The sequence below is a fragment of the Hippichthys cyanospilos genome, chromosome 8 (genome assembly GCF_059441005.1).
Source record: "Hippichthys cyanospilos isolate Australia breed blue-spotted pipefish chromosome 8, RoL_Hcya_1.0, whole genome shotgun sequence".
NCBI classification, from domain to species: Eukaryota; Metazoa; Chordata; class Actinopteri; order Syngnathiformes; family Syngnathidae; genus Hippichthys; species Hippichthys cyanospilos.
In genome coordinates, this window is record NC_142376.1 from 13,832,501 (window position 1) to 13,853,525 (window position 21,025).

The 21,025-nt window shown below is 44.1% G+C and overlaps 1 protein-coding gene across 5 annotated transcripts in view; it reads left to right on the plus strand.

Moving 5' to 3' along the window:
- The window catches only part of sipa1l2a (signal-induced proliferation-associated 1like 2, genome duplicate a), a 93,684-nt gene that overhangs the window by 26,242 nt on the left and 46,417 nt on the right, over positions 1-21,025 (plus strand). For all 5 annotated transcript variants that reach the window (XM_088421111.1, XM_088421113.1, XM_088421112.1 and 2 more), the window contains exons 2-3: positions 13,268-14,969; positions 17,958-18,091. In XM_088421111.1, the coding sequence (XP_088277237.1) occupies positions 13,475-14,969; positions 17,958-18,091 (1,629 nt within the window). In that variant the 5' untranslated portion in view covers positions 13,268-13,474. The remainder of the gene's footprint in view (positions 1-13,267; positions 14,970-17,957; positions 18,092-21,025) is intronic.

The window sequence follows — 21,025 nt, forward strand, 5'->3', positions numbered from 1 at the left end:
ACACTTTATTTCAACAGAACAATGTCATAACGAATGCCTAGAACGAGCTGCTGTTGGCCACAACTCACGCCGACTCTAACTAACTCGTCAACCCGCGAGTTCTTCCTTCCGTCCTCGTCCCTTGTCCCTCCTACCTCACGTGACCTCCCCAGCAACGGCAACAATACATGGACATTACACTGCCCTCCCCGTTATGGAACCCCTCGCCCCGAGGGGTGAACAAAAAAATCGTCTAATCGCCGGGGCTGACGCCTCTGTCTCTGAGGCCGGCTGAGGCCAGGCCTGAGTCCATCCGCGAGTAGCTGAACAGGAGCGCTGGTAGGATGCTGGGGCCACGAGTCCACCCCATGATTCACGCTGTCACTCACCGCCGACTGCGTCTCGAACACAGGGACTCCGCTGCCCTGATAAGGAGCTAACCTGTCCCGGTGTAGAGCAACCCTTCTACCTCTAGGGGGAACCGCGACTCGATAAACCACCTCCCCCACCCGCTCAAGCACCCTACATGGCCCATCCCAGTGATAGTCCAACTTGGGACAGCGTCCCTTTTTCCGTTTAGGCGTATATACCCAAACTAGGTCACCCGGCTGGAAATCCCGCCCCTTGCTCCGCACATCATAGTTCCTCTTTTGACGCACACCAGCCTTCTCCAGCTGGTCTCTGGCGAACGCATGTGCTGTCTCTAGTCGATCCTGGAGCTTCCTGGCGTACTCCAGCCCCGGCCGGTCTGCTGCGCTGTCTGGTGGTTTCCCAAACGCCAACTCCGCCGGTGTCCGGATTTCCCGACCCAGCATCAACAGGGCAGGAGTGCAACATGTGGAACTCTGCACAGCCGACCGATAAGCCATCAGTACCAGCGGGAGGTGCTGGTCCCAGTCCCGCTGGTGATCGGCAGTCAGAATGGCTAGTTGTTGCTGTAAGGTGCGATTAAAACGTTCCACCAGACCATCGCTTTGCGGATGCAAAGGGGTAGTGCGGGTCTTTTGTATGCCCAAGCGCTCACACAAAGCTGCAAAAACTTTAGACTCGAAATTCCTGCCCTGATCGCTGTGGAGAATATCTGCGGCTCCAAACCGGCTGAACATGCCATCCAACAGAGCATCAGCCACTGTCTCTGCTTCTTGGTCCGGCAGTGCGTATGCCTCCGGCCACTTTGTAAAATAGTCCATTGCACAGAGCACATACCGGTTCCCTCTGTCCGTCACAGGGAAAGGACCAATGATGTCCACAGCCACCCTTTCCATGGGCGCTCCCACCCCCTGTTGCTGTAACGGGGCATGGGACTGGTCTTGGGGTCCTTTGTACGCCGCACATTCGTCACACCGCCTGCAGAAGTCCTCCACATCCCGTCGATGCTGGCCCCAGTAGAACCCTTGTCGCAGCCTTCGAAGAGTCTTTGTGCTGCCAAAATGCCCTGAGCCAGCGCCGCCATGGCAAGCTTCTAGCACTGCCGCTCTCAGTGTTCTGGGGACCACTATCTGCCATCTCTCCTCCCCCGTAGCCGGCTCTATCCACGCCCGCTGCAACACGCCATCTTGCAAGCGCAATACAGCAAACTTGCTCCATAATCCCTTGGTGCCCACAGAGAGGCCCAACACGGCTTCCCAGGGTGGCCTCTTGCCGTCCAGGAGCCACTGTCGCACTGGGTTAAGATCGCGGTCTTCTTCTTGCTTGGCTGCCCAGTCGGTGATGTTCGTGGCCTCCAAGGTGCAGCAAGAAGGCCCATCAGCAGTGTCCTCTCCCCGCAGCTCCAACTCTCTAGCATCCCGGCGGTCACAGTAGCTACAGCCATCAGCAGCACATGGTCGCCGCGAAAGGGCATCAGCATTAGCATGCTGAGCCCCGGCCCGATGCACCACTGTGAAATGGAATGCCTGTAGTTCCTCCAGCCAGCGCGCCACTTGGCCCTCTGGCTCCTTGAATGACATCAACCACTGCAGGGCTGCGTGGTCCGTCCTTATGGTGAAGGGCACTCCACACAGATAGTATTTGAAATGCCGAGCAGCCAGAACAACTGCTAGCAGCTCACGCCTTGTCACACAGTAGCGCCTTTCGCTTTTATTGAAGATGCGGCTGAAGTAGGCCACCACTCGCTCACCCTCCGGGCCCGCCTGCGACAACACTGCCCCCATACCAGTGTTGCTAGCGTCCGTGTCCAGCACAAAAGGCAAAGCCGGGTCAGGCGGGGCGAGGACAGGAGCATTCATGAGAGACTTCTTGAGGCGGGAGAATGCCTCCTGGCAAGCCGGCGTCCAAGTGAAGGTTTGATTGTTCTGGAGGAGATGGAACAGAGGTGCCCCAATGCAAGAAAACCCCTTCACAAACCGCCTGTAGTAGGAGGCCAGCCCCAGGAAGCTCTTCAACTGCTTCTGATCTCGTGGTACTGGCCAATCCTTAATGGCTCTGATCTTCTCCTCCAGTGTGCTGATGCCAGCCCAATTCACTCGATGACCCAAGAACTCCACCTCCCGACGCATGAAGTGGCACTTCTCGGGGTGCAGCTTCAATCCAGCAGCCGCTATCCTCCCTAGAACCAGTCTCAATGACTCCAGCACAGCCTGGAAGGATCTTCCATGGACAAGGACATCATCCAAATACACCAGGCACTCTTGCCTTGGAATGTCAGCCAGTACAGTGTCCATCAGCCGCTCAAAAGTCCCGGGGGCATTGCACAGCCCAAAACTCATGACTCTGAACTGCCAGTGTCCTCTGGCGGTACAAAAAGCCGTTTTAGGTCTTGACTCAGCAGTGAGGGGGACCTGCCAGTATCCACTGCGCAGGTCGAGTGATGAGAACCAAGCAGATCCGGTCACCAAGTCCAGCGTTTCATCAATCCGGGGAAGAGGGTAACAGTCCTTTCTAGTCACCTTATTCAAAGGCCTGTAGTCCACACAAAACCGTGGTCTGGAACTTTTCTTCCTGGGCACCATGACCACGGCGGATGCCCACGGACTGTCAGAAGGCTCGATGACTCCCGCCTCGAGCATGGCCCTGACCTCCTGGTCTGCGGCTTCCTGCTGGACCAGGGGCAGCCGTCTGGGGCGTACCTTGACGGGCCGTGCATCTCCCGTGTCAATGTGGTGCTCCACCAGGTGAGTGAGACCCACTTCATTCTCACTGAGAGCAAATATGCCCTCAAAGTCCAACAGCAATTGCCACAGCTGTTCTTGCTGTCCACCATCCAGGCCGCCGCAATTCCTCTCCCAGATGGACCGAATTGCCTCCATTCGGTCTCCACCTAGCCAGCTGGGGTTCGGCACCGCTCCCACTCGTGGTGAGCCATTTATTGCTGGGCAAGCGAACTCTACTTGCTCTACCGTTGACTGTCGTGGGGTCGAGCGTGGTTGTTCAAACTGGGAACCAGCCTCTTCAGGGCGAGCGGACTCTACCCGCTCTTCTGTTGACTGCTGTGGGTCAGCCGTGTTTGTGGCGATCCACTCATCGCCTTCCTGGAAGGCTGTGATCAGCTTCACCTGCTGACCACTCGGAAGGATGAGTACCCCAGCCCCCATGTCCAACACACAGCTAGCAGCCTTCAAAAAGTCTCTCCCTAGTATGCAGGGGTCACTTACATCGGCCACCCATGCGGAGTGAGTAGTTGATAAATTCCCCAAGGCAAATACAAATGTCCCCCTGCCCCTCATCTGGGCTGTTTCCCCAGTCACTGTCTTCAGTTTTGTGACCGTTGATCTCAAGACGGTCCCTGCTGGAACGACGTCAGGTCTCACAATTGTAGCAGAAGACCCAGTGTCCACCAGGGCTGTGCAGGAAATGTCCCCGATCCGGATCAAGACATGACTGGGATCCCCCACATCAGTCCAGCCCACCATTACAGGTGGCCCACTCGGGATGTGCATGTCCCCGCGCACAGCTCCGCTGCCTGCAGGCTGCATCCCCCGGAAAATAGCTGGAGGGATCCGTGTTCCCCGGGCTACACGGACCCTTCCCCATTTCCCTGCTGGTCCAACATCTTTGGGCAGCGCCGACGCAGATGCCCTGGCATTCCGCACGCCCAGCAGACAACAGGACGTGCTCGTCGCTCACTCTTTTCCTCGCGATGATCTGAGCGAGTCCGAATAGCACACACCAGCTCCTCGACCCAAGCAGGCCTTCGCTCTTCCTCCTCCGACACTGACGCTGTCGCAACGGGGAAGGTTGAAGCCTGTGGTGTCCCCTTGGCCGCAATCTCCCACTCTCTGGCGAGGGCAAGCGCCTCTACGAGGTCTGATGGGTGTGCAAGCTGCACGTGTACGCGCAGATCATTTGGTCTGAGGGCCTGAATAAACTGGTCGCGTATCAGCTCATTTTGGACCTCTTTTGCCATTCCTGCATATGCACGCCGACCCAGGCCCTCAATCTCTTGGGCGAGGCAGCGAAGTGGCTCACCCGGCTGCCGATCACGCTGCTTAAACTCACAGCGCAGGGAGTCTTTCAGGTTGAACTCTCCAAAACGCCTCTGCAGCGCCCCCACCAGCGCCTCGTAATCGAGTCTCTCCTCCGGCGACAGCAGCAGCAGACAGGACGTAGCGTCCTCCGTTAGTGACAGCGCCAAGTGCACGGCTTTCGCCCTCTCCGACCAGGAAGCCGCCACCGCTGCCAACTCAAACTGAGCTTTATAAGCCTCCCAACTCTCCTTCCCTGAAAACTTGAGCGTCTTCATAGCGGCCAACGCGAGTCCCTGGGCGCCGCCATTACTGTTTACATCGTGCCGGGAAGCCGCCATCACGTCACAGCTTTTGGCGGACTCACAGACGTCTTTGCTCGCGCAGCCCGCTCCATGACATCCGCGTCCGAAGCAACTTGCCTCCGGCATGTCAATCGCACACTCCTCCGCCTCCTTCTTTACTCCCCGCCGAGAGCCGACGCCACCGAACATCCTTACACGCAACGATACGGGTGGCGAAATATCCCACTTCTGACACCAATGTAATGCCCCGGAAGCGAGTAAAGATGCACTCAGTCGTCTGCGTGGCTCTAACACTTTATTTCAACAGAACAATGTCATAACGAATGCCTAGAACGAGCTGCTGTTGGCCACAACTCACGCCGACTCTAACTAACTCGTCAACCCGCGAGTTCTTCCTTCCGTCCTCGTCCCTTGTCCCTCCTACCTCACGTGACCTCCCCAGCAACGGCAACAATACATGGACATTACAATATATATTACTAGTTTTTCATTTGTCTTCAAAAACATTTACTTTTACACTATATAATAAGATATTGATGTACTATGAACAGAGGGTCATAGGGTTTAAGTGCATTGTTCCGCTATTTGAAAATGATTGTTTTGTGCATTGCATTGATCGATTTATTGCTCTTTCCCATTTTGAAGATTTTGATTGACTCTATTCGACAATACTCTACAGTAAGCCACGTTGGCTTTTAGCTGTGCTTGACCAAATGCATTTCAAGTTAGGTTTTGATGTATCTCACCCTGATTGAGGTGTTGGTAATAAAGGAGACGCAGGAAAGGATTTCCTTCATGATTGGATCACCTGGTTTGATGAAGTGCCAAACCATCTCTTCAATAGACATTTTCAATAGACAATTTTTATTTAATCATGTAATACGTACACAGCCTGAGCTGACACAACCGTGCCTTGAAGACTTTTAAAGTAGTAGTGCACTGAGACCATCAATATATAGCTATATTTTTTAAGACTAGACATCATAAGACTCAATAAACCAGACACTAATTTCACTGGCTTCTATACGTCCCTCAAGGGTGTGACCCCGTCTCTATTCACACCAGCCTTTATCATCTCCGCATTGGGCCCTGCAGGCCATTTTAACACATTAGGGGTGTTTGGTTATTGGTCTGGCCACAAAGAGCCCGTTTACGCATGCAGTAGGAAAAAAAAAAAGCTTTGACGACCATCATCAGCACAGTCATAGGATCTGTGCTGTTTTCAGCTGAGTCACCCAGGTGGTGGTAGACTATTCCATGTTTTAAGCTTGCATTATATTTTGGAGCCAGAGGAAGACTCATCTGAAGCCAGCACATTGTACGTTGTAGTTTTCTACTTCTATATCACTAGACTCAAACTTGCAGACGTGGGCCATTTGTGGCCCACAAGATAATTTTGTGCAGCCTTGCATTTGACATCAGTCTAATGTCAATGCAGCCCACACCTCGTTTGTCTTGTCGTTGTCAGAGGTGTTTTATGAATGTGTGTGTGTTATTTAATCTCTTATGGGCTACCATAGCTCAGGTTTATGACATGACTTTGCAGCTTACGAAGTGACACCAAGTAGAAAGAAAAGATATCCTAACACCCAGTCCCAATCATGTCTTTAGAAAAACCTGCCATGAAGCAAAAGTACCTGAGAAAACCCACATAAACATGTTGAGAACATGCAATCTCAACACAGAGGGGAGCCTGGATACGAATCCACAACTTCCTAACTGTGAGGCGGATGTGCTAACCACTCAGTTTTATATCATTTGTCACGTAATATAACAGGTGAAAATCATCGAGTTCGCTTCCTTTTAAAAGGTTTTTCTACAGTCCTTTTGTGGTCATGTCAAAGTGCATCTTCATTAACTGTGAACCTATTACACTGGTTTTGAATGGATCACTTTCACACCAAATTCTGACATACTGTGTAACCTGGAGCAGACGGTTATATATCGAAAAATTGATATTCCTCAAAGAAATATATAGTACAATTACGCCTTCACTTTTTACTCTCAGGAGAAATGTACCTAATTTGGCATCATTATTTGTAACTTTACGGTCTTAATTCCAGAGCCCCAACCGAGTTTTAAATCACCTCCATGTAGGGTGAAACGTAAACACTGTTTGCGGCGTAAATGTGATCTCATTCAACTGTTGAGTGACATGGAATGTGGCTCATTGTTTTAATTGTGGGTTTATGGAGGACTCAAATGGTCAGTGAAGCACAAGCAACATGCCCTTGGGTTTGTTTGCTTTGCGTTTGGATTTTCCCCTTCCTGGCGGGCCTTGATGAACATTGTGTGACACATCCAAATGTCTGACTAGCCATAGCCTGTCACCATGAAACACTCAAAGTCCAATAATAAAAGCATTGAACATCTTGGAAATTTGCTTCCCATTTCACCGCTGCCTGATTCTTTATATGATGAAGTCCATGAGGTGGAAAATTGGTGTAATCATCTTGGCCTCTAACCTATATTGCTCCCTAATTTGGCTGTGGGAGGAGAGGATGATTGCATCAAGGCTTGGCCTCTGCCTCTGGAGGTCGAAACATGTTGAGGATGAGGCCTGTTTCTACTTCCTCCCTGCATGGAACAGAGGCACATTAATATTGCTCAATTACACATAGCTTTATTAAAGATAATTGGTCATGATCACAGGTTTGTGATGACCTGAAGGTTCAAAGTAGCTCGACTGCATAGTAGGAGCTAAACAAACATGTTTGACCTTGATCCCTGAGCAAAAGGGACTGAGTAGGATACTAAATATACAATGTAGTGTGTAATTACAGAGAACTGAGCTGTTCAAATACTGCGCTTTATCCCTCTCACTCAATTGTAACTTTTTACTCCCCACAGGTAATGTAAACATTGTGTGCCAAGCCAAACAAAATACTGTACTGAATTTCACAAATGTCTCTGATCCCAAATCAATTCTGCAGTCATTTTTAGTATTCATAATTCAACTCAAGGACAAGCATCACTATCTGTCAATGTAACAGACAACTTTAACTGAGACATCTGCCTGCCACTGTGACCACAATGTAAGCAGGCAGTCATTGCAGGCAAGCGAGATGCCTTCAAAACTTGCACTATGTAGACACACACACATATGCGTGCTTGTGGTATATCAAAACCACAGGAAAGAATTAAGTGACCAGTGGAATGATGTTGAGGTCAGTCTTCTATTTTGGTACCATTGTGTATCTGTTTACATGTTGAATGTGTGTCGTGTGTGTGTGTGTTGTTTTTTTTTTTTGTTTTGTTTTCATTGTAAGCATATTGATATAAGGCTCAGGTCACTTGAAAATAGACAATCCAAAAATCAGGTACATGCGCTAAAATAGATTCTGGGATTCATACATGCAGTGAGTACACTATTATAGTTTATAGTACTTTATTCATCCTCAAGGGAAAATCACTGCTACGGAATTGTAAAAATACATTAAAATTAGCATCTGTAAAGGTTTTATAGAGTACAACAACATGATCAGTGTGATTGATTTAGTATACTGTATCAGCGAATAGGTGACTTCTGAATACTGCAGCAATTAATGAGGAGTTAGTCAGAGCTGGCTGACATTATGTTCTGTGCAGGCAAAGAAAAATGGCATTTAATTGACAGATGAATATTAATCTCGGGATGGTGCTGGTGTTGACTTTCTTCACTCTGTTTTATTATGTGCCTGACTTCTAAAGCCACAATGTTAAAGGATTATTTTAAGATTTTGCAGATCAGATGGACCGCTCCCTACCTCTGAATTGATCAAGATCATCATCATGACAGACATTAAAAATAAAATTAGAGACATTTTTGGGGAGGATATTATGGGTACTTTTCTGGAAGCGGAAAAAATCAAAAGAGCAATGATTCGATTCACATTGCATCTGGCGAGTTAGTGCCTTTTTTGACATTATCATTATTAAAGCAGCAAGAATGCAAAAATGTGTTGGGTTGTTAACTTTTATAATCCTCCCTCAAAAGTAAATGATGGAATCATAGAGGAATAATGATGGCTACGTATCTCTTTTTAACTGCTCTTTTATTCTTCTTGTCACAATACTTTTAACCAAAAGACCTTTTAACTTTTAACCAGTTTGGCTAAAGGTTCAAGCTTCTGAACTGCACAGTGAGGTTTATACATTGGAACTCCGAGTTCAAACACAATCCATTCCTGGACCTCCCCTAACAACTTCAATCCTGTTGTATTTGCCTTATCAGGCTACCAGTCCACATGTGCCCTACTTTTCGTCGGATTTGGTTTAGTGATCAATCCCCAATCCGTTGATTAATTCATTCACTTTTGCCGCTAACCCATATAACCCGAATATCCCAGAATACTTGAGACAATTGTGGCCATTTCCTTTTTTTTTCTATTCTGTCCAAGTTTTGTTATCTAGAACAACATTTTTATTTTTACAGAGGCTCCTGGTTTTTGCAAGGCACTGGAGTTCATTACAAACCTACACATCGCAAGTGGAAATTACGGTGAATATTTGTATGAAAAAAAATGTTGATCCATTGGGGTGTTTAGACACCCTTTTTTATGCTTCTAATTTCTATATTAACATTTGTGTTTCTCTCTTTGACTCATTCAACCAGTTGTATGATTAACCCTATAAAGATTTTGTGTTGGGGTTTCAAGAAGAATTAATCCGTTAATTTGACACCCCTAATCAGTACCAGAGTGCCCCATGTACAACTAAACAATGTTGGTCACATACTCAGTTTTTGTTGCATACTCATTAGCACATAAGACTGTAGTGAGTGGCCACAAAGTAATATTACACTTTCTTAAGTTTAACTTTCAAAATAGGCCTAGGCGATATTATCAATATCATGATATATTGCAATACGAAGTGACGTAATACGCATATTGCAATGTCATTCTTTTTCCAATATATCGCATATCGGTTTTGAAACACCTTTTTTTCGGAAGATCTAGTTTTTTAAACCGAAGTGGCTTTTGCATCATGATTTTTGTCATATTATGAGTCCTGTTTTACACATAAATCATTCCAAACACTTCAAAAACACCACATTGAATGTTACAATAGTGTTGCGTGCATAGTTTGACTGGAGAGCGAGAGATTGGTCAAGTTTGTAAGTGAGAAAGCGTGTGGAGGAGGCGCATGCGCAGCAGGTGAGGAAGTTGTTGCACACCGGTAGATTGCCTTGTTTTTTTAAAGGTAATAAAAGTGACAGCGAACTTCGACCCTGCCTCCCAGTTGCCATTTTTTTAACCAGGCTTAGTTTCATAAACCTGCATAAGTATGCATATCTTAAGTAATAAGGGCCTGGATGGAGGAACACAGCCTTCCTACCTGCCATATGCTGCCTCCCACATGCTCCCACCTTATGGTACAGCCACCTTCAAGTCACACAATAGACAGATTCTGCTGACCATGGATCCTGCCACACACTCCATTAGTTGAGGGTGTGGTGTGTTGGAGGTGGAAGGAGACATGGTACAACTGTGTTCATTAATCACTGTCACTGGAAAAAAGGTTAATAGAATGAGGAAAGGAGAACACACACCGTGTTCATTGGTTTATGCTGCATCGTCCCCCACATGAAATAAAAGCCCTCTCACCCTCTCCTGACCCTTCATGGCAACATAAACAAGGTGAAGCAGGCAAATTATTGAGGCTATTTGCCTGACTTCTGTGTTCTTTACATCACGTTTACTAGCAGCAGGAGACACTTTCAAGGTGCTTTGCTTTCCAGCTTAGTGTAATTACGGATCGGCAGGGGCTGTTTTCTATCTGTCTATTGCTGTAATGATTTGGAGTGTTAGTAAATTAAAAAAGTATTTGCTAAAGTATTTATTCTTTTATTTGTACGTAGATATATCAGCATGTCACAATTTTTGTTAAAAAAATTGTAGTTTTAATATTGATACTTTCACAGTGAAATGTGTGAGTGTAACACAACAGTAGTACCATTGGGACAGCTCAATGTATTCTGTTAAATAATGGAAGTTGAAAACAACACCTAGATTTAATTTCTTTCATAGGATGCAAAATGTCTCCTAGTTTTTCTAATAGTGTGTGTGTTTTCCTGCAAAATTTCCTGCTGTGTTTGTGATTGGTGTTCCATTTCTCTTACGTGATAATATTTTGGAAGGCAAATGTGGTAACTCCTACCCTACTGTGTGACTTTTTCTTTCTCATAGATTGGAAGAATATCTTTGTTTTGTAAAAAGCAGTGTTTAATCTCATTACCATCCGTAAAATGACAGTGATGAGAGTTATTCTTTAAAAAAAAAACACTAAATTGCTATAGCCTACGAATAAATGTTCTATCACATCTAGGTCTATAGAAGAAAGATATTGCTCTATTGTGCACTGAACCCTTTGGTGAATTGTATTTGTATTCTCTTCATCTCTTTTTTGCTTTTTTTGTGTTGGCTTGCAAAGTATCACACTGTTGTGTGTGTGCTTCAAAATCAACCGTGTCACCTTAGTTCACTGTTAGATGCCACTAAATCACCCACACTTTGATCTTTAAGTAAGCATCTTTGGCATTGTTTCTTAAATATTTCAGTATTCATCACTTGCCGACACTTAACAACCATATTTCACGGAGCAGTCTTTTTTTCTCCTCTAAATTGCTGCCACATGACACACTGCTTGTGTTAAATTAGACCGGCCATTTGGCACTTGTTAATAAAATTGTCACAAACCGCAATCCGATTGAACACATTAAGAGGCATGTCATGCAAAGATTGACAGATTTCTAGTAATTATTTGATAAAACTGGATTATGCTGTATTTAGTAATCTATGCATTTAGTTCAAGTGGACAAACATACTGTACTGTCTGTTGTTATCAGAGCTGACCCACATTTTAATTCCAAAGTGTGTTCCCCTCCTTAATGATGGATTAGAGAAAAGCATAAACAATAGAGAAAGCTTACTAAATATTTGGGACGGGTGGACAAAGCTTATAAGAAAAGCCCCAGGGTACAGTTATCTTTCCCAATAGTAATAATAATGAAACATTTCTTAATTTTTGCAGAAACAAATTTGAATCCACTAACTTAAAATTATTTCTTACAAAACATTGTGGGATGTCATTCTCTTTCAGTACTATACTTTTATTTTGCACAGACTAATAAATGTTTTCTCAAAACATCCTTCCTTGAGCCTCCAGGATCCATAAAATATCTACCTCCTGCAAAAAAACAAACAAAGAAAAAAACAGCATGGAATCGTTGTTGGTGTAAAATAGTTACAGTAATAGTGAGTTATGCTGGTCTAATGCTGGTGATACTAATGAACCGGCATGGCAGTGATGATGACCCAACATGTGGTGCGGGTAGTCCTGCATGTGAAGTCTGTTGGATGCTGGTCTAGGCTAGTCACCCCAACATGAAAACACAAAAAAAAACATGGTGGTATTCTGGTGAGCATATGCTGCTTTTTATTTTAATTCATCCATTTTTAGTAAGGGCAATATTGAACAATGTAGAGAATAAAACGTGTTGTCAGAGGTCTATTTATATTGTCAGCTTCATATTTTACTTATGTGGGCTATTTCAATTTCACATTCAGCTGCATTTCATTGTCCCGTTCAAATGTATAAACTATACATACACTGGGTGTTTTCTGCTATTGGCAGTCTAGTGATGCGTAGCTGATGTTCACACAGCTGGTATAGGGCCAGTTCCTGACAATGCCTCATTCACAATTGCCTGTAATGTAGTCTGCTGGGACAAGCTCCAGCCGCTCCTAACTTAAACAGAGTAAGCAGACATAAATGAGCTGGCAAATAATATTAGGAGGGAAGACCACAATGTAATTCAGCCCATTTGCTATTTACGAGACTGTTGGATCCAGACATCAATATTGTCCCCCTTGTTTATTCTCTTCGCTGAGAAGGCAGGGATAGGATATTCATTTCTTGATAGTTTATCCTAGCAAAGGATTGTCAGACGTTTTTTTTTTTTCTCTTAATTGCATTATTTTTGTTTAAGATTTTTGTCATGTCTAATTCAACTCATCTGGTCTTCTTTTTTTCCCAACTGACAAAACCTTATGAAAACTATTTCAGTATGTTTCAGTATGCAAACAACCCTGCTGTGCAAGTTGCAGATTTGATCATGCAGGCAGTATCAGTACATGTAAACGTCTAGCCTCCTGTCTGCCTCAACATCTGCCTCCTGTTACTGTAATTCGCTTCATCACCATCTGTTAGGCATTGGACATGCTGATATGTATCTGTTTAGTTATCAAGCAGTACGTGTACCATCTCCTGTCAAATACTCCAATCAGTTGCATTTGGTGATGTGCTATACATTACCACTTTCTAAAACCCATTATTTCATCCAAAGTAAGAGTTTATAAATAGTTTAGGTCAACGCAGTGAACAGTATCATATTGCGGAGGATCTACTTTTCTCCATGTTTCGCATAAAGACCTCCCAATATATTCCTACATATTTTTCAACACAACGGTGTGCAAATTCTTGAGGTCATAGAGATGAAAATACAGGCTCTACATTTCCCCTCTCCATGTTTTGCATAAAAGTGTCCCAATATTAATGTGTGTTAATATTTCCCTCTGTGCTTCTGTCCCTTTACTTTAGGAGAAAAGAGTTGCCTCAGAACTCCTCAGATGCTTCTTCTTCACATCCAAATGCTGTTTGTCAATTATTGTACCAGTGGCCTTTTATGAGGAATGACAACGGCATCTCAAAAAAGAGGCTTCTTCTTCTCTCATCGGTGAGCAGACCACGTGATGTCATGAAGAAGGGTCTTGGAAGTCTGCTCTTCAAGGAGTCTGCTTGCAAGATATGAGTTCTTTGAGCTCGGTGACGGATAATAAATCAAACCTTGCGGGAGTTGTGGGAGTCCCAGAAGAGTACCACAGAGGCATGCAGTCAGAAGAGTTATTTAGCAGAAAACTCAAAGCCCTCAATGGTAGCATGGGACCACCGGGCTCCAATATGCAGGGCAAGCTTGAAGGCAAAACAAATGGCACTCCAGCTATGCCTAAAATGGGCGTCAGGGCCAGGGTAACAGAATGGCCACCAAGGAAAGAGGGCTGGGATGGGCGGCCATCACCAAACTATCAAAGTGTAATACCAGTATTTCAGAATGGCCAGCAGGACCATTCTGTGGAATTACTTGGACAAGATGAACCAGTCTGTTTGGAGGTAGACTACTCTGATGAGAAATATACTTTGAGTGACCTTCTTAGCCACTCACCATTGAAAGGCCTACACCCTATTCGTCAGCGTAGTAACAGTGATGTCACAATCAGCGACATTGATTCTGAAGATGTCGTAGACCAGACGGCTGTCAATCCGAACACTGGGGCCTCTTTACATCGTGAATATGGAAGTACGTCTTCTATTGACCGCCAAGGTTTGAGCGGGGAGGGCTTTTTTACCATGCTGAAGGGCTACAGGGTGGATACCTTGGACCACCGCAGTGTACCACCCATGGGTTTTCCGGAGTTGCTGCGCTGTGACACATCCCTCTCCCCCAGTTTACAGACAGCAGCCCAGATCGCCAGGGGGGAGTTTGTCACAATTCCGGGCTACGACTATATAGACAGCTCTATCCTCTATGGCAGAGAAAGGGAGAAGTCCTTCATGAGGCGTCTTAAGTCAGAGTCCTCTGAAACGTCTTTGTTCAGGAAATTACGGACAATTAAGAGCGAAAGCGATGCCTTGAGACTCTCTCTGGAGGATGACCGACGACCACTCAGCTTTCAAAAATGCTTTGCGCATTATGATGTCCAGAGTGTTCTCTTCAACATCAGTGAAGCTGTTGCAAACCGTGCTAACCTGAGCCAGAGAAAGAACACCACTACTGGAGCTTCTGCTGCTTCTGTTGGCGGCTTGTCTGGTGTTGGAGCTTGTGGTCTACCGGGACCGTCACCGGATGCCGGAGCCATAGGATGTAGTGGTGGAAATTCTGTTTTCTTTGAGTCACCTCTCGGGAGCAGGGAAGACCTGAACCCAAAGGAAAATTTGGATGCTGATGAGGGGGATGGAAAGAGCAATAGCCTTGTGTTGGGCTGCCCACACTTTCGCAACGAGATCGGCGGTGAAGGCGAGAGAAAAATTTCTCTTTCCAGAGCCAACAGTGCCAACTACAGCGGAATGTCGGAAAGCTGCTCCTTTGAATCCTCGCTAAGCTCCCACTGCACCAATGCAGGCGTCTCTGTACTGGAGGTGCCTCGAGAAAACCAGCCCATCCATAGGGAGAAGGTCAAACGCTACATCATTGAGCATATTGACCTTGGGGCTTACTACTACCACAAGTTTTTCTATGGAAAAGGTAAATAATCTGTCCAGGTGTTTGTATGTCAGCATTGTCTTGCTAACACATTCTATCATTTTACAAGATGTTTGTGTGTGGGTTTTTTTGTTTTGTTTTGTTTTGTTTTTTTGCACAAGCACATCCTTCAAACCTCTGTTTTAGCTGGTAAAGGGATACTTATTTAGCTATTTTCAGCAGTAAAAAGTGAATGTTTTGTTTACAATTTGATACCTGAGTTATCTTTCAGGTACAATTAGAATTTTTAAAATCACATTTTGCCACATTCTTTTGACTGAATATGACATCACATGTACTCGGGTCTCAGGAAACAACGGCCAGGTTACGAACGTCATATTACCAAACCAAGAAAATACTGCACTGTGATTGGTCGTTAGGTCAGACGTGTTTATTGATCGCAGTATTGTGTTTAAAATACAAAAGAAGAATTAGGTAAAATAGCAAATTGTAGACCAATAATGGTAATGACCTGCATAGCAAAATTACTTTTTGATTTTAGCCTGTCAAGCGGGTGTTGGTTACCACATAGGTAAAAATGGTGACAATATTCTAAATGGAACAATGCCATTTATGAGGTGGTGGAAATTAATTTCTCCTAATTTCTCTTGTGCTTTTGCAACCTAGTAAAATTGCTTTATACAACATGTATGTGTATAGCAAATACAAGTAAAAGTGATCATTTTTCAAACACTGCCACAACTTTAATACCACTGAAGATAAATGACATTGTAATAAATTTTCTTAAACGAAAACCCCTACAATATGAATGCAGGTTCCCCATTGGAACAGTCTGCGCTCATCATATCAGATATCTTGACGTCCTAGTTATTTGGAGGAGCAGATGATATTTGGGCTAGAACAATAGGTGGCCTGTGTTGGGTACAAGGGTGTATGTTTCTCTTCCTTGAGAGCGGAGCGGTCGTGTCCTTTCTGGATAGTGCTCTCAACTTTGCTGTGAAGCTGCCATTGGTCATGTAAGACGTAAGAGGTGAGGAAGAGGCTGTATTGCAGCTGTTCTCCATGGAGGGCAGCGGCGTGTGAGGACTTCTTATGAAACTATGGGGTCAGCAAAACCACGCAGAGGTCCCTGATCTCCCCATTAAAACACCTGTGAGCACGGCTGTAAATACCCATGCCAGCCCAACCCATCACATCATTACACATATCTGTTTCCTCACTGTCTTGGGATTGGCTGCTCTCAGCAGATTGAATTTCTCAACTTTAAGCCACACAGAAAACAGCTGCTTCACCTTTTAACACTGGCTGATGCCTGAACATCCACATAAACATGCTGTGCTTTGAATTAAGATCAATGTGTCAGTTTGTAACTTCATTCATCAACTTCTTGGCAAGGTTAACAAGAATATTACTGTATGTTTGGATGTACCATTGAACTTCCTCAGATAATCATTGACTGTGAAAAGCTGTCTGTAACCCTGACCCTCACAAAAAATGGTTTGACTTCTCTGGTAACTCAGACCACCATATATACAGTAGTGTGTCTTGTCTGAAGTAGCTTGTGCAGCCGTCACTTTGATTTTTCTGTTCATCTCTTTTTGTGACGATGATGCTTTTTCACACTTTGTAAATGTGGCTCTTGCCCTTTTTATGAGGTGTTTTACTGGCGAGACAAATCTGTCATCACCTCAGACACATAGACACCCATGGACAAATAAAGATGCACACTCAGACAAGCATGACCTGGACGCTGTTATCGGCCCAGAACATGCTGAACATTGATCTCACTGATTGCTTGAAGCCATATTTGCATCAGCTAGGGTGTCGTTCCCCTCGATTGCGCTACTGAATAATGTTTATTCCCATCGAAATCCTGTCTCTTTTTCAGGACTTGGTCATGATGGCATCATGTTTGTCTGTTGGAAGTCATTCAATTTAAGAATCTTGATACCTTATAAAACAATGATTTTATAGCACCAAATAACAAAAACATTCAAAGGAGAGCACTTGTGGAGATTTGAAGTGGCTGAGCATTGATTGCAAGGTGGCATGAAGACGAGCTTGAGGTGTTATTTGACATGACAACCCAAGCCATCTATTCTGTAACCTTTGACATATTGTCAACACCAAGTGATGTGAGCATGTGACATGCTCGGCAAAAGTGTTGACAAAAAACTTTCCGCTGCAGTTGACACCATCAGTATTCAGTTGCATCTTGGCCTTCTACCAGCCATTGACCTCATGCCTCACAGAGCATTTTCCCTCAGTTCACTATCCCTAACAAGCCATGCATTCCTCACATGGATAACCCTGCCTTTGCTCCATAGTTTATTTATTATTCATGATTAAATGTTCTTTGCTCTTAGTCAATACAAAAATGACAGGGAGTTGTGCTGCATGGTCGAGGCAGCATGGCTGCAATATCTAAACCATCTGCAGGAATCTTATCATGAGCAAAGACCAAGGAATCCTCACTGTTCTCTGGCTTCATCTCATGTAGGTATGTTTGGGCTGGGACCATAAATTCATCAATTCCGGATGTAAAAACAATAACAGAACCTGCACTCACTAAGCTCCTGCAATCAAAATAGAAAACCCATCCATATTTTACATAAGAATGCAGTCCAGTGCAAGTTAGGAATTATACTAGCTCAATGAAAATTCACAAAGCTGTATTTTTCCATTTTTAATGTTACAACGCTGCCTCAAAAAAAAAAAACGTTAAATCCAAGAGCTCCGATGTTCTAATTAAGAAAACAATTTGAACTTTTTGTTGCCCCCCCCCCCCCCCCCACACACACACACACACACACGCGCACACACATTTTAATCTTATGTCACAGCTTGACTTTTTAAGGTCAGCCTTTCAAATGAAATTGAGTACATTTTTAGAGACATTTTGTCAAAGCAAAAGTTTATCCCTTGATCAGTTGCCAAAAAAGTCTTCTCATGTCCCTGTAAAAGTTCTGGAATACATGTCAATGGTGAACTGTTGAGATTAATATGCTCTTCTTTTTAATGTGTTTCCAGAACACCAAAACTATTTTGGTGTAGATGACCATCTGGGCCCTGTGGCAGTCAGCATCCGTAGGGAGCGCCTGGATGACGGAAAGGAAAAAGATGGAATGCAGTACAACTATCGAGTCACTTTCAGAACCAGTCAGGTAAACATAATTTTTTAATGATTGGTCTTTCCACCCTGCTTGTGTCATAAATCGGACTGGAACTTCAGCTCCACGGTTGATACACCTACTTCTTGTAAGAGTATTGACTTGTCTTCTGAACATGCTTTTAAATGCTACTCCTCACATTGGGTTCAGCACAGCATGTTCAAGTCACTGAGGTCATTCAGATAGTGCAAGGGTGTTTGTAGATAAAATAGCATCATTGCTTCACAGAGGCTTGACACTGAGTGTAAAAATGATCAAAACAGCTGAGTTGGTAAGGCTTTATTATATAGTGGATACAATGTATTTTGTACTCAATAAACACATGCTCTTCTCTTGCAATTTAAAAATAAAGTTATTATTGAATTTTTCTAAAACTGCATTCAGACTTATTGTTAGAGTGATCGTCTCCCAACAGGCACATTATGCGTTTGAAATCTGGCCATTGTGAGCACATGGAACTCGCTTTGAGCAAGATACCGAACCTCTTGAAGCTGTGTCATCAGTTGTAAATGATTAAAATCAGTGTAAAGTGTTTTTTTTATGATTTTTTTTGGAGTACCTAAAGTAGAAAAGTCAAAGACCATTTGCAATTTCAAGCCCACACAACATGTTTGGTTAGTTTATTTTTGCAGCACTGCTTTGTTTATTCAATAAACAATGTACAGTATGTGGAGACAATACACTTTGTTGTATCTACCCAAATTTAGGTTACATTTTGCAGTTTGGTCCATGGTCTTAGTGACAGTTATCAACTGAAAATGAGTGAAATACACCCGATTGTTTAATCAAATTTACTATACAGTGTCATAACTGGATGGTTCATCTGACTTGGGATATCGCGATCAAATCTTTTTCAAATGTATTATCGAGATTCAAGAGATTTTTTGTCATATGTATAGTTGTACCATACAATATAATTCTTGTTCTTTTCACTTCCCTCAGCAGCAGACTATGTTCTATAATTGAGCAATAAATAAATAGCAATAAACAACAGAGACAATGGTGCTAATAATGTAGTGCAGAATATCATGTAGTGCAAACTTTTTTAGTGCAATATATTGTTTATGTGTGCAGTAGGGAGCAGATTAGTTTGTGAAAGATTTGTTGAGAATCCGGACGGTTTATGAGTAGAAGCTGTTTGCCAGTCTGGCAGTCCTAGCCCTAAGGCTCCTGTAGCGTCTGCCTGATGGCAGCATTTCAAACAGGCCGTTTTGTGGGTGTGTCCCGTCCTTGATGATGTTGCGTGTTCTCCGCAGAATGCAGATTGTTCCATCCTTGTTAAAAATAATATATGTATATTTAACCTTGAACTTGAGTTGAAAGGAGTCGATAAAACTACTCATTGTTATAATTATCCCCCACCCTCCAATACATCTTGTCGTATGCCTATTTAACATTATTTTTGTCGCTCTTATTTTTTTTTTTTTAGTTTTGAAATGATATCAAACTTGTGATATCCTAAGTTTTTGTGGGTCCCTTGATGACATTGCAACACTGTGCACGCCTGCAAGAAAAGGCCAATGCAAAAAAATGGTGGCGCAAACACAAAGGCGACAGCGCTTCGATTTTTAATCGCCCTATTTTATAGTCGGCTGACCCGACTTGGACGACTTTTTTCCCCAGCACTACTGCCTTTACAAAAAAATCTGTTTTCCTACCAATCATATCTTGGTGAATTTGAACACATTGTTAAAAAAAAAGGGCACATAGCCAGCTTCTGCATCCAATTTTACCCCTTGTTTCCTCTACATCAGTAGAATTTTCTTCATATTAGAAATGGGAATTTGTGCTCCTGTTTAATGATAGTAAGCAGCAGGTCTCTCTGGCCTGAGCCTTGTTGCCGCCATGCCAAATATACTGGCTGCCTTACAACTTCCTTTGTGAAAGGCCTGTAAATGTGCAGAGATGCTTCACTGGCCATGAAAAGAAGGGAAAGCTCACGCTCCCCAAATCTACATTAAACACCCAAATTAATCCATTGGTTCTGTGCCCGTCATGGCACAGTTGGTCAGTCTTGCAGATGCTGTCTCTTTTCCATTGGCCTTGCACGCGCTCCCTCACCCATGCACGCACAACATGATTAATCCTCAAACTAGAATGCTCCATCTCATGGTCTCTGGTGCTAGAGGAACCCTTTCACTGATAGATGCTTGGTGGTCTCAGCCAATGAATAATTCAGGAGCAACAGATGTGTCAGGCAAGGAAATGTCACCGATATCCAGTACCATTCTTAGGTTTAGGCGACACTCCCTCAATAAAACAATGTATCTGGGTCATGCAAACCCTGCATGTTGCACGCAGTTTTAACTCACGAACCATTGGAGCGTCGACTTGCATGGGCTCCTATTATTAAGCCCCAGTGCTCTTTGCCTCCGTGTCCCACTCTTGCTTGCTGTTAAGTAATCTGCTTTTCAGCATGCCTTTCCCTTAGGAAGCCATTGACTGCTGACATCTAAGTCTGCAGCCGTGCAGATAGGAGTGGGATTCATAGGTGTAAACGTGTCTTTAATGTTCCCAACAACAACACATCGTTACCGGCAGCGTGTTTTAAAGCTGTTTGCTTCAACCATTACCGGCACTATGATGGTCGTAACACTAAAGTTCCACTTAACATCTAGTGTTCAGTTAGATTATTTTAATTATTTATAATGGAAGATTTTAATGCTGCCCATTGGAGCTGTAATAAGCCATTGCCCCGAATAGAACGCCATAACATGAAATTGTATTATAACGCAACAGCAAGCTTATCCTATCCATATTGATGTTGGTGCAAAATGTTTCAAGCCATCATCAAATCATTGTGTTCCATACTTGCTGACCTACATGGAAGAAGAGCACACAGAGAAGTAACCCTAATACGTTTTGGGTCACAACCTTCGGTACACCTGCATGAGGGTAGAGGTATAGAGTTACAATGTCGATATTCTG